The sequence below is a fragment of the Bombina bombina genome, chromosome 1, assembly GCF_027579735.1.
Source record: "Bombina bombina isolate aBomBom1 chromosome 1, aBomBom1.pri, whole genome shotgun sequence".
Classification (NCBI taxonomy): Eukaryota; Metazoa; Chordata; class Amphibia; order Anura; family Bombinatoridae; genus Bombina; species Bombina bombina.
The window spans coordinates 25,589,744-25,616,447 of NC_069499.1; the positions used below are offsets into that span (position 1 = coordinate 25,589,744).

At 39.0% G+C, this 26,704-nt stretch overlaps 1 protein-coding gene across 1 annotated transcript in view; it reads right to left on the reverse strand.

The window, feature by feature from the left end:
• The window catches only part of SYNE2 (spectrin repeat containing nuclear envelope protein 2), a 799,180-nt gene that overhangs the window by 592,603 nt on the left and 179,873 nt on the right, over positions 1–26,704 (reverse strand). The window contains exons 10-17 of the mRNA XM_053697281.1: positions 23,268–23,369; positions 22,870–22,998; positions 21,250–21,414; positions 20,291–20,403; positions 19,649–19,811; positions 2,138–2,231; positions 1,864–2,048; positions 717–863 (exon numbers count right to left, since the gene is read on the reverse strand). Of these exons, the coding sequence (XP_053553256.1) occupies positions 717–863; positions 1,864–2,048; positions 2,138–2,231; positions 19,649–19,811; positions 20,291–20,403; positions 21,250–21,414; positions 22,870–22,998; positions 23,268–23,369 (1,098 nt within the window). The remainder of the gene's footprint in view (positions 1–716; positions 864–1,863; positions 2,049–2,137; positions 2,232–19,648; positions 19,812–20,290; positions 20,404–21,249; positions 21,415–22,869; positions 22,999–23,267; positions 23,370–26,704) is intronic.

The following is a 26,704-nucleotide window of genomic DNA, read 5'->3' on the forward strand; positions in this document are numbered from 1 at the left end:
GTTTTAATCTACTTGACTGCAAATGGCTCCAATGCACATATATATACAGGTGTGTGTGTGTATATATATATATATATATATATATATATGTATATATATGTGTGTGTGTACATATGTGTTTATATGTATATATGTCTGTAAATACATATACATATAAATACATAAATACATTATACACACATATAAACACATATATGTATATACACGCACCTACACACGCACACATCTTTAGACATGTATATGTAGGTATCTCTATGTTAAAGCACTTTGCCTGCCTTTTTATTCTAACACCTGATATCTCATATCTTTAACCCCGTATAACTTTTTATTGCAATTTTTTAAAATAATTGTTATCAGATCATGTTATGAGTGTAACTGTACTGTTAAATGTATTTTTGATGTGTTTTGAGACACTTTTTTGACTCGTGTAACAGACCTCTGAATTCACGGTGATCATTATAGCATAAATCGCAAATTGCGCTCACGCGTTCACATTTACTTTCAACTTGTAATAAGGTCAGAATTTAACTTGCGTGCAAACGGCCTTGAAAACCTCGATATCACTTGCGTGCAAATGATAGCGCTCCACTCATAATCTAGCAGTTATTTACGTTGTGCTTTTAATTAGATATGTGCATTCTTATCCTTCGTGAGGATCCGAATGCAGAAGCAGTTGGCCGCTCTTTTCGATACATTTAAAAGAAGCAGTAACATACGTATTTGGTCCATCGACTGTTTACGGCTTTCAGTCTGGCAGATAGTTTTGAAGACGTCTTTTCATTGGTTTTCTCAGTCAGGAATTTCCCATCCTTGTTTAGAGACGAGTGCACAGACTTCCACTTGCTCAGAATCTCCATGGGAACCTGAATGTTTATGTTAAACTATTACTCACAGCTAGAAATAGTCTTCATTTCAGTGCAACATTGTTTAAACAGCAGATAGCTCTGTCATTGTGTCACGTCTGTCATTTACCTTATCACTGAGCTGTTTCGCTCTGTAACGTGATTACTGACCTCACTAAAATCCCATGCAAAACAATTCTATCTCTGCTAAGTAGAGTTTATTTTATAAGCCATTAAATAACAGTTTACAAAGCCTGGAAATCAGTTTAACAAACCACAGTTTTTACAAATATCTTTAAAATCTCAGTATCTACAAGAATGAGATCATCTTTGTAAGTGGGCATTTGTAACTGCTGTGGATTTGTTTACTTCCTCCAATCACGGCGTGGCCTAAGGCAATGTTTGCTCTGGGGGGCGAAGCCGTTATTGGAGGAAGCCGGATTCATCATTGCTGACGTAAGAAGAGAGGACCTGGGGGCGGGGAATCGCTGCTCCGGTGTTCCAAGCTTGCAAGGAATAAAAGGTAAGTATTTTTAAAAAAACAGGGATTTTATTCGTGAAAATGTACATTCACTTTAAGGTCATGACTTATCTTCTCGTACGTTTTATCATTTAGATAAAATGTACCATGTTTCTCCGCTTCGTTGAACAATGTCTTGTATATTTATACCCAGCACTGTACACAAAATTGAAGATGAGACCTAACTAGTGATCTATAAAATGACGTGAGTACTTTTTCCTGCTGCTACACTTCCTATATAACCAGTATCCTACTATCCTTACCTGCTGCGCTGCTGCATTGTTTACCAAATTTCAAACCATATGAAATAATAATTATCAAGTAACATTCATGTGTGTTAATCAGTCTATAATTAGCCTTTCAGGTTTTTGCATCCTTGATGTATCATTTTGCCCTTTGTTGCGTTAACTTTTACATCTCAATATTTTTCTAGCCCTTCGTGCTTTTACAATAACTACTCATTTAAACTCTCTGAAAAATGACAAAGAATAAATAAGCAACCTTATTAGGCGGCATCCTCTGCTGTTCATCTAACCAGATGGTAATCAGATCAATATTATTCTCAAAGGACGTCCAGGATAGCAGAACATTTTCTAGAGAGGATTTCACTTGCAGAAGAGAATTTACAACAATGCTGTATTTGGATTCCATTGTTTCAAATTCTTTTAACATTTTTGGTTCATCAGCTGTGGTGAAACAGAAATCCCTTGATTAATCGTCACTGGGTCATTATGTCACAGATCACTTTGCTTGTCACTAGAGCGCACATACTCACCGTGTTCTGACGTCACTAAATGGTTTTTCAGTTCTTTGAACTTTTGGAAAGCAGATTCCAGATGAGCCATAAACTGTTTGTCTTCAACAAAGTCCTAAACACAACGCATTTGTATAAGATATAAAGATGAGATAAAAAAAAAGTGTCATCTTATAAAGAAACTGCACATATCTATTTCTGTCAACTGAACGAATTATTGGGATATCCCAGCAGCTCTTGTATTCCCTTAAGTACTTGTCATTTATTAACAAACTCAAGCATAGTGGAATCACCTTACTTGTTTGAGTCCACCTGACATTTACTGGACCACAAACACCAACGTTATCCTGCGCCTGTATTGGGACCACCGTAAGAACCCGGAGCAGGCGAGCGGATACGTCCCCTGAAATCTATCATTCTGTATCTACCAGCACATAGGTGTGCTTGGTTGGAATGTGAGTACCCCTTTGCCATTTTCAATACAATTGCCATCTTTTATTATGGTTGATCTGCACATGTGGTGCTTTTCTGCTTTATTTTCCATTTCCAGTGTACAGGAATCCTCTGGAGCGGGTGAGCTGATGCGCACTTAAGTACATCAGCTTGTATCTACTAGCACATTAGGGTGCTCCTGGGATATGTGAGTATCCATTTGGCTTATCTAATGTGCTTATACATTTGTTTGGTGGTTCTAGACATGAGGCGCCCCTCTGTTCTTTCTCTCAATCTACTGGACGTTTACTGCAGGAATCCACCCCCCTTTCGGTAAATATATGATCAGGAAACCTCTTCCTAAACCTGGTACCCTCTAACATGAGCTCATGACCTTGTTGTGGTTTTGTTATTGGTATGACAAGTCTGCTTTATTAAATCCCGTAATATTCCTGAAGCTTCCTATCCACCTTCTCCCCCATAATATATACACATTAAGGTCACCATTTTAGTTGCCTCTTTAGAACAGCTTTCAGTTTATTTGTATATACAGAAGTGTACACAATACACAGCCAAACAAGTGATCTCTAATCTAATTTAAAGGGACAGTGTACTAAAAATGTAATTGCCTTGAATTTATTTCTAATGATATATTTTTCCTGCTGGAGTGTATGAAATTATTTACAATTAGCTCCTTTGACTTTATTTTGTCATTTGAAATATATCCCCACCTATACTGAATATTTCTATATAAAGTATATTAAGTATAGGCTTTAGACAAGCTATGTAAACACAGCCAGCAGAATAAATAACACTCACAGTGGGGAGTGGACGAGAAAAAGTTTTAAAATGTTCATGTTCAATTGTTCTAAGTATTGTTCAGAGACAAAGATAAGAAAGCATTTGAGGGATAAGCTAAGGATGTCTGATCTCTCTACAAGTGTAGCCTATTTTAATGAGTTGCGGTTTCAAAGAGCAAATCCAGCTATTTACGTTACAAAAAGAAACATAAAGGAGAAATTTCTCATACTTTTTAAACTCTGCAGCTGGTATAACAAGTAATTGCGGACACAATAAGGGGAAACCAATTTTACAGTACCCTGTCCCTTTAAGATCCTGACTTTTCTGCTGCTAATACCTCTTCCAATAAAACAAGCACTGGCCATACCATCTGCTGCACTGTTTACCAAACTTCCTGTCGTCTGAAATAATAACTCATTAACCCTTTATCTGCTTTGTTACTCTTAACAAAGTGCCACTGAGTCAATCATTTTTATCTAAAATACAGAACTTTGTTTTTTATGCCTTTAAAATCTAGATTTTAGTAATGAATTCAATCCTTCAATGTTTTGTGTTAATAAAAATCACTACTCAGTTGATCAAGCCCTCCAGGAACATGAATTCTGTTACTATGTATTTATAAGATTGTGCTATAAATGTAGATACATGGTGCAAATATGATTTGCTGTCTTTGTATTGAAATGTTTACAATTATTTCAAAACGTGCACATTTCTTTATACCCATTTGTGTACAAAACCCATATAAATGTATATTAACATGTAATATTACGTATATGCATTTAGCCAATGTCAGTGACTAATTAAAACTGTGACCGTCTCTCTTACTCCATTTCAGTGGTCGCACAGAAGAGAGTTATGTGTGTGTCTGATAGGGACTATGCAAGAACAAAACATTTATTTATTTATTTTGCAATAACATCAAAATGATGTCAAGTAAAAAAAATAAAAAAACAATAACATTCGTAAAATTGTCTGATGAAGCAAAATATCAAAATAAAAGACTTTAAAGGGACATTAAACAATAAGGGGTAAATGTATTAGATGGCGAGCGGACATGATTCGCTATATCAAATCATGTCCGCTCAACATCGCTAAATGCAGACAGTGTTTAACATTGCACAAGCATTTCTAGTGAGCAGGGGGTGTCAATCATCCCGATGGTGGAGAAGTTAAGGAGCTCTTAACTTACGTTTCAGGAGGACCTGTAACTATCGGCATAGAATGCAGCATCCACTGCATAATAAATCTTCCCCTATGAGCCAGATTACAAGTGGATTGCTAATTAACGCTCCTGCATAAGCGTTAACTGCTTTTTTACACCCATCGGGTTGCGCTCGTATTATGAGTTGAAAATAAACAGTTTTTGTTTGCACACTAACCTGACAAGTGCAAAAAGCCAAACTTACAATATTTTTTTTTTTTTTTTAACGTTCCATTAGCTTTTTAAATATTGACAAAATAAGTGTAAAGTTTTAGTGTCTATAAAACAATGGGAGCTGCCATGTTGTAACCTCTGCTGTGGCCAATTAGGGACAATTATAAATAGGTCACGAGAGTGTGCAGCCAATGGCTGTGTGTTATATAACAGTGTTCTATACTTCCATTTCTAACACGAACTGAAAAGCTCACAATTTAAGAATGGAATTACAGGAAAAGGGGACAAAATAAATAATGAATGTATATTGCAGGTTTTTTTCATATATACGATTTATCATTTTATATTACCATCTTGAAGTGTTAAAATTAAATGTTCTCATCTATTAAATTATGTCATTTTAACACTAGCGGTGCTGTAATTTTAACACAGTAGAGCAACTGGCATTACTGATTGGATCAGCAACAGTTTCTGCTTGGAACCTGCAGTCTAACTATGTGAGGTTAAATCACATAGCATCACAGCTGTAACAGATTAGCATGTCACTTTAACACTATAAATGGACCTTTAAGTTCCACTAATAATGAGATTTTCCCTAAGGGTTAATTATTAGTTTTGAACACTTTTGGTGACAGCAGCATTCATTTACCAATTGGAGAGCCATAGGTCAGAGAAGGGAAGTGCTCAGCAACAATATAAATACAACATAATTTATGTAAGAACTTACCTGGTAAATTCATTTCTTTCATATTGGCAAGAGTCCATGAGCTAGTGACGTATGGGATATACAATCCTACCAGAAGGGGAAAAGTTTCCCAAACCTCAAAATGCCTATAAATACACCCCTCACCACACCCACAATTCAGTTTAATGACTAGCCAAGAAGTGGGGTGATAAAGAAAGGAGTAAAAAGCATCAACAAAGGAATTTGGAATAATTGTGCTTTATACAAAAAATCATAACCACCATAAAAAGGGTGGGCCACATGGGCTCTTGCCAATATGAAAGAAATTAATTTATCAGGTAAGCTCTTACATAAATTATGTTTTCTTTCATGTAATTGGAAAAAGTCCATGAGCTAGTGACATATGGGATATCAATACCCAAGATGTGGAGTCTTCCACTCAAGAGTCACTAGAGAGGGAGGGAATAAAAATAAAAACAGCCATACTCTGCTGAAAAAATAATCCACAACTCAGATATAATTTCTTCTCATGAAGAAAAGAAAAAATTAAAACAGCAGCAGAAGAATCAAACTGAAACAGCTGCCTGAAGAACTTTTCTACCAAAAACTGCTTCAGAAGAAGCAAACACATCAAAACGGTAGAATTTAGTAAATGTATGCAAAGAGGACCAGTCACTGCTTTGCAAATCTGATCAACTGAAGCTTCATTCTTAAAAGCCCACAAAGTGGAGACTGATCTAGTAGAATGAGCTGTAATTCTCTGAGACAGGGCTTGACCCGACTCCAAATAAGCTTGATGAATCAAAAGCTTTAACCAAGAAGCCAAGGAAATAACAGAGGCCTTCTGACCTTTCCTAGGACCAGAAAATATATCAAATAGACTAGAAGTCTTCCTGAAATCTTTAGTAGGTTCGACATAATATTTCAAAGTTCTTACCACATCCAAAGAATGTAAGGATCTTTCCAAACGATTCTTAGGATTAGTACACAAGGAAGGGACAACAATTTCTCTACTAATGTTGTTTGAATTCACAACCTTAGGTAAAAATTTAAATGAATTCCGCAAAACCGCCTTATCCTGATGAAAAATCAGAAAAGGAGATTCACAAGAAAGAGCAGAGATTTGTCCCTTCAAGGAACTTGCAGACAAACCCCTATCCAAACCATCCTGGAGAAACTGTAAAATTCTAGGAATTCTAAAAGAATGCCAAGAGAATTTATGAGAAGAACACCATGAAATGTAAGTCTTCCAAACTCGATAATACATCTTCCTAGAGACAGATTTACGAGCTTGTAACATAGTATTAATTACTGAGTCAGAGAAACCACTATGACTTAATACTAAGCGTTCAATTTCCATACCTTCAAATTTAATGATTTGAGATCCTGATGGAAAAATGGACCTTGAGACAGTAGGTCCGGCCTTAACGGAAGTGGCCAAGGTTGGCAACTGGACATCCGAACAAGATCCGCATACCAAAACCTGTGGGGCCGTGCTGGAGCCACCAGCAACACAAATGATTGTTCCATGATGATATTGGAGATCACTCTCGGAAGAAGAACTAGAGGCGGGAAGATATAAACAGGCTGATAACACCAAGGAAGTGTCAGTGCATCCACTGCTACCGCCTGAGAATCCCTGGACCTGGACAGGTATCTGGGAAGTTTCTTGTTTAGATGAGAAGCCATCAAATCTATTTATGGAAGATCCCACATCTGAACAATCTGAGAAAACACATCCAGATGGAGAGACCACTCCCCTGGATGTAAAGTCTGACGGTTGAGAAAATCCACCTCCCAATTGTCTACACCTGGGATATGAACTGCAGAAATTAGACAAGAGCTGGATTTCGCCCAAACAAGTATCCGAGATACTTCTTTCATAGCTAGGGGACTGTGAGTCCCACCCTGATGATTGACATATGTCACCGTTGTGATATTGTCTGTCTGAAAACAAATGAACGGTTCTCTCTTTAACAGAGGCCAAAACTGAAGAGCTCTGAGAATTGCACGGAGTTCTAAAATATTGATTGGTAATCTCGCCTCTTGAGATTTCCAAACTCTTGAGATCCCCAGACAGCTCCCCAACCTGAAAGACTCGCATCTGTTGTGATCACAGTCCAGGTTGGACGAACAAAAGAAGTCCCTTGAACTAAACGCTGGTGATTTAACCACCACGTCAGAGAGTGTCGAACATTGGGATTTAAGGATATTTATTGTGATATCTTTGTATAATCCCGGCACCATTGATTCAGCATGCAAAGCTGGAGAGGTCTCATGGGAAAACGAGCAAAAGGAATCGCATCCGATGCTACAGTCATGAGGCCTAAAACGTCCATGCACATAGCCACTAAAGGGAATGACTGAAGGTGCCAACATGCTGCAACCAATTTCAAACATCTCTTGTCTGTTAGAGACATGGACACTGAATCTATCTGGAAACCTAAAAAGGTGACCCTTGTCTGAGGAATCAAAAAACTTTTTGGTAAATTGATCCTCCAACCATGTTTTCGAAGAAACAACACAAGTTGATTTGTGTGAGATTCTGCAGAATGTAAAGACTGAGCTAGTACCAAGATATCGTCCAAATAAGGAAACACCGCAATACCCTGTTCTCTGATTACAGAGAGTAGGGCACCCAGAACCTTTGAAAAGATTCTTGGAGCTGTTGCTAGGCCAAATGGAAGAGCAACAAATTGGTAATGCTTGTCTAGAAAAGAGAATATCAGGAACTGATAATGTTCTGGATGAATCGGAATATGAAGGTAAGCATCCTGCAAGTCTATTGTAGACATATAATGTCCTTGCTGAACAAAAGGCAGAATAGTCCTTATAGTCACCATCTTGAAAGTTGGTACTCTTACATAACGATTCAAAATTTTCAGATCCAGAACTGGTCTGAATGAGTTTTCATTCTTTGGGACAATGAATAGATTTGAATAAAACGCCAGGCCTTGGTCCTGAAAAGGAACCGGCATGATTACCCCTGAAACCTCCAGAACTGAAACACACTTCACGAAAGCCTGAGCTTTTACTGGATTCACTGGGATGCGTGAGAGAAAAAAAATCTTCTCACAGGAGGTCTTACTCTGAATCCTATTCGGTACCCCTGAGAGACAATGCTCTGAACCCGTTGATTTTGGACAGAATTTATCCAAACATCCTTGAAAAACTTTAATCTGCCCCCTACCAGCTGTGCTGGAATGAGGGCCGCACCTTCATGTGGATTTAGGAGCTGACTTTGGTTTCTTGAAAGGCTTGGAATTATTCCAATTTGAGGAAGGCTTCCAATTGGAAACAGATTCCTTGGGGGAAGGATTAGGTTTTTGTTCCTTATTTTGACGAAAGGAACAAAAACGATTAGAAGCCTTAGATTTACCCTTAGGTTTTTTATCCTGAGGCAAAAAAACTCCTTTCCCCCCAGTAACAGTTGAAATAATAGAATCCAACTGAGAACCAAATAAATTATTACCTTGGAAAGAAAGACATAGGAATCTAGACTTAGATGTCATATCAGCATTCCAAGATTTAAGCCACAAAGCTCTTCTAGCTAAAATAGCTAAAGACATGGATCTAACATCAATTTTGATAATATCAAAAATGGCATCACAAATAAAATTATTAGCATGTTGCAGTAAGCGAACAATGCTAGATATGTCAGAATCCAATTCTTGTTGTGCTAAATTCTCCAACCAAAAAGTTGAAGCAGCTGCAACATCAGCCAAAGTAATTGCAGACCTAAGAAGATGACCTGACTATAAATAGGCTTTCCTTAGATAAGATTCAAGCTTCCTATCTAAAGGATCTTTAAAGGAAGTACTATCTTCCATAGGAATAGTGGTTCGTTTAGCAAGAGTAGAAATAGCCCCATCAACTTTGGGGATCTTTTCCCAAAATGCTATTTCAATCGCTGGTAAAGGATACAATTTTAAACCTTGCAGAAGGATTAAAAGGAGTACCTGGCTTATTACATTCCTTAGAAATCATGTCAGAAATAGCATCAGGAATAGGAAAAACCTCTGGAGTAACCACAGTAGGTTTAAAAACAGCATTTAAACGTTTACTGGTTTTAATATCAAGAGGACTAGCTTCCTCAATATCCAAAGTAATTAACACTTCTTTTAACAAAGAACGCATATACTCTATTTTAAATAAATAAGTAGATTTGTCAATGTCTGAGGAAGGATCTTCTGAATCAGATAGATCCTCATCAGAGGTGGATAATTAATTATGTTGTCGGTCATTTGAAATTTCATCAATTTTATGAGAAGTTTTAAAAGACCTCTTACGCTTATTAGAAGGTGGAAATGCAGACAAAGTCTTCTGAATAGAATCAGTAACAAATTCTTTAAAATTCATAGGTATATCATGTACATTAGAAGTTCCAGCAGATACTTCTGAGGCAGGATCAGATTGAGAAATCTTGCAGAATGTAAAAGAAAAAATAACATATAAAGCAAAATTATCAATTTCCTTATATGACAGTTTCAGGAATGGGAAAAAATGCAAATAGCATAGCCCTCTGACATAGAAAAAGGCAAGAGGCAAAAGCAATGGGGTAATAAATAATGAAAAAAAGTTTGGCGCCAAGTATGACGCACAACGTAACTGAAATTTTTTTTGCCACCAAACATGTCCGAAATGACACACTCGCGTCACTAACGACGCAACCCTGTGTGAACCCCTGCGTCAACTACGACGCCGGAAATGACGAACTTGTGTCAACGGACGAGTCTTTTCACGCCAAAAAAATTCTCGCGCCAAGAATGACGCAATAAAGTGTAGCATTTAGCGCACCCGCGAGACTAAGACAGCCCGCAATTTAAAACAAGTAGTCAATTGAAAAAAAGACTAAACCCCAGGTAAGAAAAATATTTCTCAATATTAACTTTCCCAAATATGAAACTGACAATCTGCAAAAGGAAATACATGAACCTGACTCATGGCAAATATAAATACAATACATATATTCAGAACTTTATATAAATGCATAAAGTACCAAACCATAGCTGAGGTGTCTTAAGTAATAAAAACATACTTACCAAAGACACCCATCCACAAATAGCAGATAGCCAAACCAGTACTAAAACAGTTATCAGTAGAGGTAATGGAATATGAGAGTATATTGTCGATCTGAAAAGGGAGGTAGGAGATGAATCTCTACGACCGATAACAGAGAACCTATGACAGAGACCCCTGTTAGGAAGTCATTGCATTCAATAGGTGATACTCTCCACGTCCCTCTGACATTCGCTGCACTCTGAGAGGAATCGGGCTTCAAAATGCTGAGAAGCGCATATCAACGTAGAAGTCTTAGCACAAACTTACTTCACCACCTCCATAGGAGGCAAAGTTTGTAAAACTGAATTGTGGGTGTGGTGAGGGGTGTATTTATAGGCATTTTGAGGTTTGGGAAACTTTGCCCCTCCTGGTAGGATTGTATATCCCATACGTCACTAGCTCATGGACTCTTGCCAATTATATGAAATTTACAATTACAGTTACACTCATATAAACAATATCTGATAAAAATGATTCACATAAATATTAAAAAAAAAAAGCTATAAGAGCTCAAAGGTATATGGGATATAAGAAGGTGTTTGACTGCAAAGGGTTATACTGTATGTATACATACATATACATGTCTAAATATACTGTATATATATGTGTGTGTGTATATACATATGTATTTATGTGTTTTACTGCATATTTACTGCACATATTTCACATTCCAAAGTTCTTCACTTACAGGAAAATCTTATTTTTATTATAAATACATGTTTCTATATGTATCTGTATATTCCTATAGAGGTATACACATAGATAGCTATTTTACTTAAAATATTTATAGAAATATATATTTAATAATAAAAAATTTAAAAATTTCTATGTGAAAAACATAGGAATATAAAATGTGCCTAACACGATTTGTGTTTAATGATTTAGGCCTAATGCGGTGTCGGGTTAGCTCATATTAAGAATTACGAATCTCAAAGCACATTTTGAAATATTAAATATTAAAAAATATTAATTATTAAATATTATTACATATACTGTAGAAAAATATAAATAATCCATAGAATATATATATTTATTTGTGACAGTATGTTTAATTATTAATATTTTTTTATATTTTATATTTAATATCTCAAAAAAGCACTTTGATATTAGTAATTCTTCATGTCCGTGTTAGACCTAAATCACAAAACATGAATCACATTACGCATATTTTACATTTCTATGCTCACGTAAAAAATTGCAATTTTAATTATTAAATATAAATATATATATGATAATGTTAAAGTAAAATAAATATATATTACAATATATCTATAGGAATAGATATACCGCCAAAGCTATATACAGATATCTATAGAAATATGTATTTACAATGAAAATAGCATTGTTCTGTAAGTGAAGAACATTGTAATGTGAAATATGAATAACTCCTGTCGGGATAGTGCTCGAACGACAGGTGTTAGGTTTTTTCTTCTGCACTCTCCATTGACGTCTACGGGGAGAATACGTTAACACGCTCGCAATATCACAAAGTCTAAAAAAGTTAGCATATGATAGGTTTTGCTTGTGAGAAAACTTTTTACTTTCAACTTGCAATATACACACGCAAAAACATTACTTCTAACAAATGTACGCTCAAGTGGGAGCGCTAAATCACGCACCACTTGTAATATGATTACAAATCAGTTAAAAACAGAATTTATGCTTACCTGATAAATTACTTTCTCCAACGGTGTGTCCGGTCCACGGCGTCATCCTTACTTGTGGGATATTCTCTTCCCCAACAGGAAATGGCAAAGAGCCCAGCAAAGCTGGTCACATGATCCCTCCTAGGCTCCGCCTACCCCAGTCATTCGACCGACGTAAAGGAGGAATATGCATAGGAGAAATCATATGATACCGTGGTGACTGTAGTTAGAGAAAATAATTCATCAGACCTGATTAAAAAAAACAGGGCGGGCCGTGAACCGGACACACCGTTGGAGAAAGTAATTTATCAGGTAAGCATAAATTCTGTTTTCTCCAACATAGGTGTGTCCGGTCCATGGCGTCATCCTTACTTGTGGGAACCAAAACCAAAGCTTTAGGACACGGATGATGGGAGGGAGCAAATCAGGTCACCTAGATGGAAGGCACCACGGCTTGCAAAACCTTTCTCCCAAAAATAGCCTCAGAAGAAGCAAAAGTATCAAATTTGTAAAATTTGGTAAAAGTGTGCAGTGAAGACCAAGTCGCTGCCTTACATATCTGATCAACAGAAGCCTCGTTCTTGAAGGCCCATGTGGAAGCCACAGCCCTAGTGGAGTGAGCTGTGATTCTTTCAGGAGGCTGCCGTCCGGCAGTCTCATAAGCCAATCGGATGATGCTTTTAAGCCAAAAAGAGAGAGAGGTAGAAGTTGCTTTTTGACCTCTCCTTTTACCAGAATAAACAACAAACAAAGAAGATGTTTGTCTGAAATCCTTTGTAGCCTCTAAATAGAATTTTAGAGCACGAACTACATCCAAATTGTGTAACAAACGTTCCTTCTTTGAAACTGGATTCGGACACAAAGAAGGCACAACTATCTCCTGGTTAATGTTTTTGTTAGAAACAACTTTCGGAAGAAAACCAGGTTTAGTACGCAAAACCACCTTATCTGCATGGAACACCAGATAAGGAGGAGAACACTGCAGAGCAGATAACTCTGAAACTCTTCTAGCAGAAGAAATTGCAACCAAAAACAAAACTTTCCAAGATAATAACTTAATATCTACGGAATGTAAGGGTTCAAACGGAACCCCTTGAAGAAATGAAAGAACTAAATTGAGACTCCAAGGAGGAGTCAAAGGTTTGTAAACAGGCTTGATTCTAACCAGAGCCTGAACAAAAGCTTGAACATCTGGCACAGCCGCCAGTTTTTTGTGAAGTAAAACAGATAAAGCAGAAATCTGTCCCTTCAAAGAACTTGCAGATAATCCTTTCTCCAAACCCACTTGTAGAAAGGATAGAATCTTAGGAATTTTTATCTTGTTCCATGGGAATCCTTTAGATTCACACCAACAGATATATTTTTTCCATATTTTATGGTAAATTTTCCTAGTTACAGGCTTTCTAGCCTGGACAAGAGTATCAATGACAGAATCTGAAAACCCACGCTTTGATAAAATCAAGCGTTCAATCTCCAAGCAGTCAGTTGGAGTGAAGCCAGATTCGGATGTTCGAATGGACCTTGAACAAGAAGGTCCTGTCTCAAAGGTAGCTTCCATGGTGGAGCCGATGACATATTCACCAGGTCTGCATACCAAGTTCTGCGTGGCCACGCAGGAGCTATCAAGATCACCAAAGCCCTCTCCTGATTGATCCTGGCTACCAGCCTGGGAATGAGAGGAAACGGTGGGAATACATAAGCTAGGTTGAAGGTCCAAGGCGCTATCAGTGCATCTACTAGAGTCGCCTTGGGATCCCTGGATCTGGACCCGTAGCAAGGAACCTTGAAGTTCTGACGAGACGCCATCAGGTCCATGTCTGGAATGCCCCATAATTGAGTTATTTGGGCAAAGATTTCCGGATGGAGTTCCCACTCCCCCGGATGGAAAGTCTGACAACTCAGAAAATCCGCTTCCCAATTTTCCACTCCTGGGATGTGGATTGCAGACAAGTGGCAGGAGTGATTCTCCGCCCATTGAATTATTTTGGTCACTTCCTCCATTGCCAGGGAACTCCTTGTTCCCCCCTGATGGTTGATATATGCAACAGTCGTCATGTTGTCTGATTGAAACCTTATGAATTTGGCCCTTGCTAGTTGAGGCCAAGCTTTGAGAGCATTGAATATCGCTCGCAGTTCCAGAATGTTTATCGGGAGAAGAGATTCTTCCCGAGACCATAGACCCTGAGCTTTCAGGGGTTCCCAGACCGCGCCCCAGCCCACCAGACTGGCGTCGGTCGTGACAATGACCCACTCTGGTCTGCGGAAGCTCATTCCCTGTGACAGGTTGTCCAGGTTCAGCCACCAACTGAGTGAATCTCTGGTTCTTTGATCTACTTGGATCGTCTGAGACAAGTCTGTATAATCCCCATTCCACTGTCTGAGCATGCACAGTTGTAATGGTCTTAGATGAATTCGTGCAAAAGGAACTATGTCCATTGCCGCAACCATCAAACCTATTACTTCCATGCACTGCGCTATGGAAGGAAGAAGAACAGAATGAAGTACTTGACAAGAGCTTAGAAGTTTTGATTTTCTGGCCTCTGTCAGAAAAATCTTCATTTCTAAGGAGTCCATTATTGTTCCCAAGAAGGGAACTCTTGTTGACGGTGACAGAGAACTTTTTTCTATGTTCACTTTCCACCCGTGAGATCTGAGAAAGGCTAGGACAATGTCCGTATGAGCCTTTGCTTTCGACAGAGACGACGCTTGAATCAGTATGTCGTCCAAGTAAGGTACTACTGCAATGCCCCTTGGTCTTAGCACCGCTAGAAGGGACCCTAGTACCTTTGTGAAAATCCTTGGAGCAGTGGCTAATCCGAATGGAAGTGCCACAAACTGGTAATGCTTGTCCAGAAAGGCGAACCTTAGGAACCGATGATGTTCCTTGTGGATAGGAATATGTAGATACGCATCCTTTAAATCCACCGTGGTCATGAATTGACCTTCCTGGATGGTAGGAAGAATTGTTCGAATGGTTTCCATTTTGAACGATGGAACCCTGAGAAATTTGTTTAGAATCTTGAGATCTAAAATTGGTCTGAATGTTCCTTCTTTTTTGGGAACTATGAACAGATTGGAGTAAAACCCCATCCCTTGTTCTCCTAATGGAACAGGATGAATCACTCCCATTCTTAACAGGTCTTCTACACAATGTAAGAATGCCTGTCTTTTTATTTGGTTTGAAGACAATTGAGACCTGTGGAACCTCCCCCTTGGGGGTAGTTCCTTGAATTCCAGGAGATAACCTTGAGAAACTATTTCTAGCGCCCAAGGATCCTGAACATCTCTTGCCCAAGCCTGAGCAAAGAGAGAGAGTCTGCCCCCCACCAGATCCGGTCCCGGATCGGGGGCCAACACTTCATGCTGTTTTAGTAGCAGTGGCAGGTTTCTTGGCCTGCTTACCCTTGTTCCAGCCTTGCATCGGTCTCCAGGCTGGTTTGGGAACTATTACCCTCTTGCTTAGAGGGTGTAGAATTTGAGGCTGGTCCGTTTCTGCGAAAGGGACGAAAATTTGGCTTATTTTTAGCCTTAAAAGACCTATCCTGAGGAAGGGCGTGGCCCTTTCCCCCAGTGATGTCAGAAATAATCTCTTTCAAGTCAGGGCCAAACAGCGTTTTACCCTTAAAAGGGATGTTAAGCAATTTGTTCTTGGAGGACACATCCGCTGACCAAGACTTTAGCCAAAGCGCTCTGCGCGCCACAATAGCAAAACCTGAATTTTTCGCCGCTAATCTAGCTAATTGCAAAGTGGCGTCTAAGATAAAAGAGTTAGCCAATTTAAGTGCTTGAACTCTGTCCATAACCTCCTCATACGAAGATTCTTTATTGAGCGACTTTTCTAGTTCTTCGAACCAGAAACACGCTGCTGTAGTGACAGGAACAATGCATGAAATTGGTTGTAGAAGGTAACCTTGCTGAACAAACATCTTTTTAAGCAAACCCTCTAATTTTTTATCCATAGGATCTTTGAAAGCACAACTATCTTCTATAGGAATAGTAGTGCGTTTGTTTAGAGTAGAAACCGCCCCCTCGACCTTGGGGACTGTCTGCCATAAGTCCTTTCTGGGGTCGACCATAGGAAATAATTTCTTAAATATAGGGGGAGGAACAAAAGGTATGCCGGGCCTTTCCCATTCCTTATTTACAATGTCCGCCACCCGCTTGGGTATAGGAAAAGCATCGGGGGGCACCGGGACCTCTAGGAACTTGTCCATCTTACATAATTTCTCTGGAATGACCAAATTGTCACAATCATCCAGAGTAGATAACACCTCCTTAAGCAGAGCGCGGAGATGTTCTAATTTAAATTTAAAAGTAATAACATCAGGTTCAGCTTGTTGAGAAATTTTTCCTGAATCTGAAATTTCTCCCTCAGACAAAACCTCCCTCCTGGCCCCTTCAGATTGGTGTGAGGGTATGTCAGAACCATTATCATCAGCGTCCTCATGCTCTTCAGTATCTAAAACAGAGCAATCGCGCTTTCTCTGATAAGTGGGCATTTTGGACAAAATGTTTTTAATAGAATTATCCATTACAGCCGTTAATTGTTGCATAGTAAGAAGGATTGGCGCACTAGATGTACTAGGGGCCTCTTGTGTGGGCAAGACTGGTGCAGACACAGAAGGGGATGATGCAGTACCATGCTTACTCCCCTCGCTTGAGGAATCATCTTGGGCAACATTATTATCAGTGGCATCATTGTCCCTACTTTGTTTGGACACTATGTCACATTCATCACATATATTTAAATGGGGAGGAACCTTGGCTTTCAAACATACAGAACATCGTCTATCTGATGGTTCAGACATGTTAACAGGCATAAACTTGATAACAAAGCACAAAAAACGTTTAAAAAAAAAACCGTTACTGTCACTTTAAATTTTAAACTGAACACACTTTATTACTGAATATGTGAAAAAGTATGAAGGAATTGTTCAAAATTCACCAAAATTTCACCACAGTGTCTTAAAGCCTTAAAAGTATTGCACACCAAATTTGAAAGCTTTAACTCTTAAAATAATGGAACCCGAGCCGTTTTTACATTTAACCCCTATACAGTCCCTGGTATCTGCTTTGCTGAGACCCAACCAAGCCCAGAGGGGAATACGATACCAAATGACGCCTTCAATAAGCTTTTTCAGTGGTTCTTAGCTCCTCACACATGCATCTGCATGTCTTGCTTTCCAAAAACAACTGCGCATTAATGGCGTGAAAATGAGGCTCTGCCTATGACTAGAAAAGGCCCCCAGTGAAAAAGGTGTCCATACAGTGCCTGCCGTCTTTTTTAATACATCCCCAAGATTAAAAGAACTATTTATAGTTATAAAGTAATCGTTTTAGCCCAGAAAAATGTCTACCAGTCTTTAAAGCCCTTGTGAAGCCCTTTATTCTTATACTAAACTAAGAAAATGGCTTACCGGTTCCCATAGGGAAAATGACAGCTTCCAGCATTACCAAGTCTTGTTAGAAATGTGTCATACCTCAAGCAGCAAAGTCTGCCCACTGTTTCCCCCAACTGAAGTTAATTCATCTCAACAGTCCCGTGTGGAAACAGCCATCGATTTTAGTAACGGTTGCTAAAATCATTTTCCTCTTACAAACAGAAATCTTCATCTCTTTTCTGTTTCAGAGTAAATAGTACATACCAGCACTATTTTAAAATAACAAACTCTTGATTGAAGAATAAAAACTACATTTAAACACCAAAAAACTCTTAACCATCTCCGTGGAGATGTTGCCTGTGCAACGGCAAAGAGAATGACTGGGGTAGGCGGAGCCTAGGAGGGATCATGTGACCAGCTTTGCTGGGCTCTTTGCCATTTCCTGTTGGGGAAGAGAATATCCCACAAGTAAGGATGACGCCGTGGACCGGACACACCTATGTTGGAGAAATGTACATTAAATAAATGCTGAGGTGGGAATTAGTTATTATCACAAATATTCTGGCAGATGCAATACATTCAGTGTGCTGCCGTGTGTCCTGACATTGTAGGTAAATAATATTTATCAATATCATAGGGATTGGGTAGGTAGGTAGGTAGGTAGGTGTTCCTTACAGATACAGCTGGGTGTTGCCTGCTGATAAATTTGCTAGATGTCAATATTTGAACTTTGCTTCCTGTTCCAAATATAGGGCTGGAGAGCTAATTTATTGCGCGCCTGAAAACAGGCAAATTTGCAATAAATAACCAGCCATTACAAGTGGCTGATTATTGCTACCGTGAGCTGCACTAAGCAGTTTTTGGGGGCTAAAGATGGAGGGTGTGGGGTGTTAGAAAAAAAACATTTGTGTGCGCTGGTATTACTAAAATAAGCGCTAATATGTCTTTCGCAGAAGCAATATTTGGGGCTCAAGTTGTAATCTGGCCCAGAATGATTACAATGATAATAACAGAAAAGACAAAATAATATTCTCCCTACATTTTTTACATTTTATATTTGCACAGCTTAGGGTCTATATACAAAATAATACGTTTTACAAACATTTAAAGCTGTCTATTTCTTATGTATTTACAAAACTACGTTTATCTAATTTCCATTGTCATTAAAGGGATATGAAACACTAAAAATGTATTTTGTGACTCAGACAGAGCAGACAATTTAAAAAAAGTTTCCAATTTGCTTCTGTTATCACATTTGCTTTGTTCTCATTATATTCTTTGTTGAAGAGATACCTAGCTAGGTGTCTGGAACACTACATGAGGAAATAGTGCTGCCGTCTAGTGCTCTTGCAAATGGATAACTTTCTTGCAAAACTGCTGCCATATAGTGCTCCAGAAATGGGCCGGCTCCTAAGCTTACGTCCCAGCTTTTCAACAAAAGATAACAGAACAAAGAAAAATGAATACTAGAAGTAAATTACAAAGTTGTTTAAAATCGCTGCTCTATCTGAATCATGAAAGAAACATTTTGTGTTTCATATCCCTTTAATTAGCGTTTTCTGTAAATAAATTTGTGCACTGCTCTAAGCAATTGCTGTGTATTATGTAGCTGGTTTAGACAAAACAATTTACAGAATTTGCTTTTCAGCCTCTCTGGGATTAGGGGGACAAGCGATGCAAAGTAATTTACAGCAAAACCAAGCAAAATAAATAAAATGATATTACAAAGTGTTACACATTATTAAACAATACCGAATATACAGCGGCCTCTGACGATTCCCACTGATCAGAAAAAGTGCTTCAGGGAATTATTATAGAATAGGTTTCTGATTGGCTACAGGAGCCACTCTCCCAGCCAATCAGCTGCGTCTTCTGCACTTGTCTATCAGCTGTTTAACAGACACTATTGTTTAGTGTAATGACGGCTAACTCTGGCACGCCTGATGTTCCAGAACTACATTTCCCATGATGCTCAACTAGACTGCAGAGTGCCTAAGCATCATGGGTAATGTAGTTCAAAACATCTGGGGTTAGCCCTCACTGGTTTAGGGGTTTCTGTTGTGATTTTCCTTTTGGTTTTCTAAATAACACAAAGAATTAACAAACGATTAATCACACGGATCAGAGGCGCACAGGAAAGACACAACTTACCTTCCAATCCACTAGAATGTTTTCTACTGACGCCTGAGACTTGTATTTCACATTCCAGGACTTTAATTTGCATTGGCCTTCCTCTAGCAGCGCAAGCGCATGACGCCCAGCGCAGCGATAATCTAACATCAGACCGAAATTTGCTGCTCTGATTTTTTCTATCCTGAAAGACAAACAAAACCACAGCTGAACTCGTGCACAGCAGCAAATAATGTGCATTCTAATTAACTGTATTTTTATCCTGTCACCCATACACATGTACCATGAGTTACGGAAATTGTAACACTTTATAAATAAATGATAATGATTTATACAGAACGGTTATCAGTTTGTAATTTTAACACGACAAATAAACTAAAGTTAAAGAAAACCAATGGCACTACCAGTCAGTTGTGTGGACTCTTTATCTCCGTAACTAATCCTCAACATTAGGGATTTAACTATTCTGGAGTGATGGTGCTTGTGTATTGGAATTGAACACTGAGAAAAAGGGTTAAAGACCCTCTGACTCTTGAGTGCTAAAAGTGTATCTAGTCAGAGCGTCTTTAACCCTCTTTTTCTCAGTGAAATAAAAAACACTCTGCAACTATAATACAAACTAACAAAAACTACATTTCATACAAGGATAAAGAGTATTCCTACCTAGTCTTCATTTCATCAAGTTTATCGCTTGGGACAAGAATCATTCCATTGCCATCGATATTCTTAAATGATTCGAGAGTCGCCCAGTGGTCAGCAGTTTTGGTTATTAAACCCTGGAAGAATCACAAAGATTATTGCTGGGCAGTTACACAACTGGCTAAATATGTATTTGTTTGCACATTTATATAATCGGTATACAGGTTCTTCGGCGTGTAAACAAGCGCTACTCATTTCTGTCTCACAGGGCCCGCCACAGTCAAAATGTGTTTATATATAAACAGAACTGCGAATGTTCCTAACAATGAGTGTGATGAAATCGCACGTGAAGTCATCAGCTTAAAAAAAAGGCAGTATTTAACTGTAGAATTTCTTACATGAAACTAGTTAGATTTACACTAGTTATGCACTTGCTACTAATGGTAATTATTCATAATATTGCTCAGGGAGGATTAGCAAGTACTATTTATCAGCCAATGGACATGAAAGTTAAAATTAAACTTTCATGGTTCAGATAGAGCATGTATATTCTATAGATTTGCAGTTTACTTTCTTTTGTTATCCTTTATTGAAGAGCATACCTAAGTAGGCCTAGGACCAGCTATGCACTACCGGGAGTGATTGGTGCATCCTGTCATTGGCTCACGAGATGTGTTCAGCTAGCTCCCTGTAGTGCAGCACTGCTGTAAAGATAACTTTAAATATGCGTTTAACCTCTTTGCATTTTATTATGTGGACTTTGCTTATATTTTATACAAAATGTATATACCCTGTCCATGTGCAAAGGCTGATAAGGTGAACTACTCCTATTGGTGGGCAAGGACAGGCCTATGTAAGTGCAACAAAATAAGCTTTATTTAACACAGTAACTGAAATGTATAGTTAAAAATGTATTACAGACAGCAAAGAAACAAATGGCTTTTATTTTTTTTAGCAACTCATTTACAATCCCCTCATTATACCTGAAATGATGCAGACATGTTCTGAAGCGCAGTCATGGCGCTGATATGATTCTCTGTCTCCGGTATCCTCTGCAAAATCAAGTTCTCCACCTGCAAGAGCCAGTCTTCCACGTCAATCAGGGGATGCGGCAAGCTGTGGTCTAGATCCCGTTTCCATGCGGCAATCTGTGCATGTGGTAATCACAGAACAATACGATAAGAAGCCCCTAAAATGCTTCTAGTAAAAGCTATAACTGTTACAGCAGCATACACACTTATGCTGCGCATGCATACACACATATGCTGCGCATGCATACACACATATGCTGCGCATGCATACACACATATGCTGCACATGCATCGTACACCAGCATTCAAACACCACTTCTACCCAGAGAGCACAAAGTGGTGTGCGTCATGTCATCAATAACAAGCTGCTACTGCTAAAGAAGGAGATTATGTTCCCTTTAACATCACAATTACAAAGTTAAAGAATTTCCTGAGAGTGCTGTGCTTTTCCCTACATTGGGCCAGATTACAAGTGGAGCTCTAATTCATCGCCCGCCCGCCCGCAAATGGGCAAGTTCGCCCGTTTACAGGCACGCAATAAATAACCAGCCATTTCAAGTGAATGGTTATTGCTACCGCAAGCTCGCCCTAAATGCCCCTAAAATAAAGTGGTGTTTTTTTTGTTTGTTTTTTTATTAAATTGCATCTTTATGTAAAAAAAATATAAATGCTAAAAAGCAGTTATACGGGATTAAAAAGGGCGGAGTGGGGTGTGCCTTTACATTGCGGTCTATGGGAATTGTGTGTTCCCAGTAAATACATATGTATATACACAATATATACGGTATTTATATTTGCTGACCATCGCTGTGCAGCTTACCCCCTTCGCCTCACTAATTCTCATGCCGTGTCTGACGGCATGAGGACGAGGCTCTTATTGGAGCCTATGGAAGCGTTTTTGTGCAATGTGAACTCGACCTCACTTGTAAAACCAGCGCACATTTGTGTGCCCCGGTATTACTCAATTGAGCGCAAATATCAATTTCATGGAAGCAATATTTTGCGCTCAACTTGTAATCTGGCCCAGTATGGGGATTTAATTTAGCTTTTATGTTTTAAAGAAAAGGTAGAGCATGAAAATTAAATATACAAAAGTTATCAAATTTGCTTCATCCTTTGTTGACCTAGACAGGCTCTTAGGAAGTTCAGGAGCATGCACGTGTCTTCAGGAGCATGCACGCGTCTTCAGGAGCATGCACGCGTCTTCAGGAGCATGCACGTGTCTTCAGGAGCATGCACGTGTCTTCAGTGTTCTATGACAGCAGTGTTTACAGCAACAGTTGTAGTAATGTTTTATATATTGTAGTAAAGAATGCTTCCCCTTAAGACACATGAACACCCCTGTGCCTAGCTAGATCCTTCAACATAGGATACAAGAAACAAAGCATATTTGAAAATAGAATAAAACTGGAAAGTTTTTGTTTGTTTTTTAAACTGCAATCGGTATCCAATTCATGAAAACTTAATTTACAGTATCTATAAAAAAATCCCTGTAACTAAAATTACACTCAAGTTTCATAAGTGAAGTGTTTTGTCTTTGTCCACATAAAATTATAGTTATTATTAGTTCACCTGGGTAGTGATGTTTTCTAAGGATTTTCTTATAAGTTTTTGTTCCTCAGCCGGCACAGACTGCATTGTCAAATCAGACATGAAAACTCGCTTTTGTTCATTAAACTTTCTCATAAATAATAAGATTCCCTAAAAACCAAAATAGGGACAAGAGAAAACACGTAGTGGTTAAATTAAATCCCAAACATAAAGCTATAAATATACCAGCACTGCTAAATATACCAGCACTACTAAATATAAATCCAGTTAATATATAATACAAATACTAGGGGCTGTACTGTAAAGATGATCTCAATGTCACAATCCCAAAAATCTAGAATTTACACAAAAGAGAAGAAATCAAATTATAAAATGTGTTTTTGAAAGCTTGAAAAAGCAGCTGTATACGGAATGCTTACTTGGTATTTTTTGGTATAAGTTTCACCGTCCATCTCAGTAAACAAAGTCTGTAATTTCTGTTCCTCCAGTTGTAACCAATCCAGGGTCTTCTGTACTTGTTCCTGTGAAAAGAAGAAAATACAATGTCTCCCTAATTTTGCACCCAGCAGAGTAAAAATGATTCTACACCATTCTCTTGTGAGAAGACAAAAGACTAGATGCTTAATTTAACCCCTTAGTGACCAGAGCACTTTTCCATTTTCTGTCCGTTTGGGACCAAGGCTATTTTTACATTTTTGCGGTGTTTGTGTTTAGCTGTAATTTTCTTCTTACTCATTTACTGTACCCACACATATTATATACCGTTTTTCTCGCCATTAAATGGACTTTCTAAAGATACCATTATTTTGATCATATCTTATAATTTACTATAAAAAAAATGATAAAATATGAGGAAAAATGGAAAAAAACACACTTTTTCTAACTTTGACCCCCAAAATCTGTTACATATCTAAAACCACCAAAAAACACCCATGCTAAATAGTTTCTAAATTTTGTCCTGAGTTTAGAAATACCCAATGTTTACATGTTCTTTGCTTTTTTTGCAAGTTATAGGGCCATAAATACAAGTAGCACTTTGCTATTTCCAAACCATTTTTTTCCAAAATTAGCGCTAGTTACATTAGAACACTGATATCTTTCAGGAATCCCTGAATATCCCTTGACATGTATATATTTTTTTTTAGTAGACATCCCAAAGTATTGATCTAGGCCAATTTTGGTATATTTCATACCACCATTTCACCGCCAAATGCGATCAAATACAAAAAATTGTTCACTTTTTCACAAATTTTTTCACAAACTTTAGGTTTCTCACTGAAATCATTTACAAACAGCTTGTGCAATTATGGCATAAATGGTTGTAAATTCTTCTCTGGGATCCCCTTTGTTCAGAAATAGCACACATATATGGCTTTGGCGTTGCTTTTTGGTAATTAGAAGGCCGCTAAATGCCACTGCGCACCACAAGTGTATCATGCCCAGCAGTTAAGGGGTTAATTAGGGAGCTTTTAGGGAGCTTGTAGGGTTAATTTTAGCTTTAGTGTAGTGTAGTAGACAACCCCAAGTATTGATCTAGGCACATTTTGGTATATTTCATGCCACCATTTCACCGCCAAATGCGATCAAATTAAAAAAAACGTAAAATTTTTCACAATTTTAGGTTTCTCACTGAAATCATTTACAAACAGCTTGTGCAATTATGGCACAAATGGTTGTAAATGCTTGTCTGGGATCCCCTTTGTTCAGAAATAGCAGACATATATGACTTTGGCGTTGCCTTCTGGTAATTAGAAGGCCACTAAATCCTGTTGCGCCTCACACGTGTATTATGGCTAGCAGTGAAAGGGTTAATTAGGGAGTTTGTAGTGAGCTTGCAGGGTTAATTTTAGCTTTAGTGTAGAGATCAGCCTCCCATCTGACACATCCCACCCCCTGATCCCTCCCAAACAGCTCCCTTCCCTCCCCCACCCCACAATTGTCCCCGCCATCTTAAGTACTGGCAGAAAGTCTGCCAGTACTAAAATAAAAGGGTTTTTAAAAAAAAATGAATTTTTTTTTTAGCATATTTACATATGCTACTGTGTAGGATCCCCCCCTTAGCCCCCAACCTCCCTGATCCCCCCTAAAACCGCTCTCTAACCCTCCCCTCTGCCTTATTGGGGGCCATCTTGGGTACTGGCAGCTGTCTGCCAGTACCCAGTTTACAATAAAAAACAGAATTTATGTTTACCTGATAAATAACTTTCTCCAACGGTGTGTCCGGTCCACGGCGTCATCCTTACTTGTGGGATATTCTCTTCCCCAACAGGAAATGGCAAAGAGCCCAGCAAAGCTGGTCACATGATCCCTCCTAGGCTCCGCCTTCCCCAGTCATTCGACCGACGTAAAGGAGGAATATTTGCATAGGAGAAATCATATGATACCGTGGTGACTGTAGTTAGAGAAAATAAATCATCAGACCTGATTAAAAAACCAGGGCGGGCCGTGGACCGGACACACCGTTGGAGAAAGTAATTTATCAGGTAAACATAAATTCTGTTTTCTCCAACATAGGTGTGTCCGGTCCACGGCGTCATCCTTACTTGTGGGAACCAATACCAAAGCTTTAGGACACGGATGATGGGAGGGAGCAAATCAGGTCACCTAGATGGAAGGCACCACGGCTTGCAAAACCTTTCTCCCAAAAATAGCCTCAGAAGAAGCAAAAGTATCAAATTTGTAAAATTTAGTAAAAGTGTGCAGTGAAGACCAAGTCGCTGCCTTACATATCTGATCAACAGAAGCCTCGTTCTTGAAGGCCCATGTGGAAGCCACGGCCCTAGTGGAATGAGCTGTGATTCTTTCAGGAGGCTGCCGTCCGGCAGTCTCATAAGCCAATCTGATGATGCTTTTAAGCCAAAAAGAGAGAGAGGTAGAAGTTGCCTTTTGACCTCTCCTTTTACCAGAATAAACAACAAACAAGGAAGATGTTTGTCTGAAATCCTTTGTAGCCTCTAAATAGAATTTTAGAGCACGAACTACATCCAAATTGTGCAACAAACGTTCCTTCTTTGAAACTGGATTCGGACACAAAGAAGGCACGACTATCTCCTGGTTAATATTTTTGTTAGAAACAACTTTCGGAAGAAAACCAGGTTTAGTACGCAAAACCACCTTATCTGCATGGAACACCAGATAAGGAGGAGAACACTGCAGAGCAGATAACTCTGAAACTCTTCTAGCAGAAGAAATTGCAACCAAAAACAAAACTTTCCAAGATAATAACTTGATATCAACGGAATGTAGGGGTTCAAACGGAACCCCCTGAAGAACTGAAAGAACTAAATTAAGACTCCAAAAAACTCTAAGCCATCTCCGTGGAGATGTTGCCTGTACAACGGCAAAGAGAATGACTGGGGAAGGCGGAGCCTAGGAGGGATCATGTGACCAGCTTTGCTGGGCTCTTTGCCATTTCCTGTTGGGGAAGAGAATATCCCACAAGTAAGGATGACGCCGTGGACCGGACACACCTATGTTGGAGAAAGTGCTTTTTTTTTTGTTTTTTTTGTTTTTTCTGTAGTGTAGCTTCCCCCCCCCCCACCCCCCACAGACAAACCCCCACCACCTTGCTGATTGTTTTAATTTTCATTTATTATATATTTTTTATTTCCCCATTTTCTGCAGTGTAGCGGTTCCCACCCGCTCCCTCCCCATGCACGCGCCCGCCCCCACCCTCCCGTGCACGCGTGCGCGCCCGTGCGCGCCCCCAGCCACCCCCGCCCACGATCCCGCCCCCCTTCACATCCACAGGGCCATCGATGGCCGCCACCCGCCTCCCGGTCCGGCTCCCACCCACCAACACATGGAGCAACCGATCTCCGGTGCAGAGAGGGCCACAGAGTGGTTCTCTCTGCAC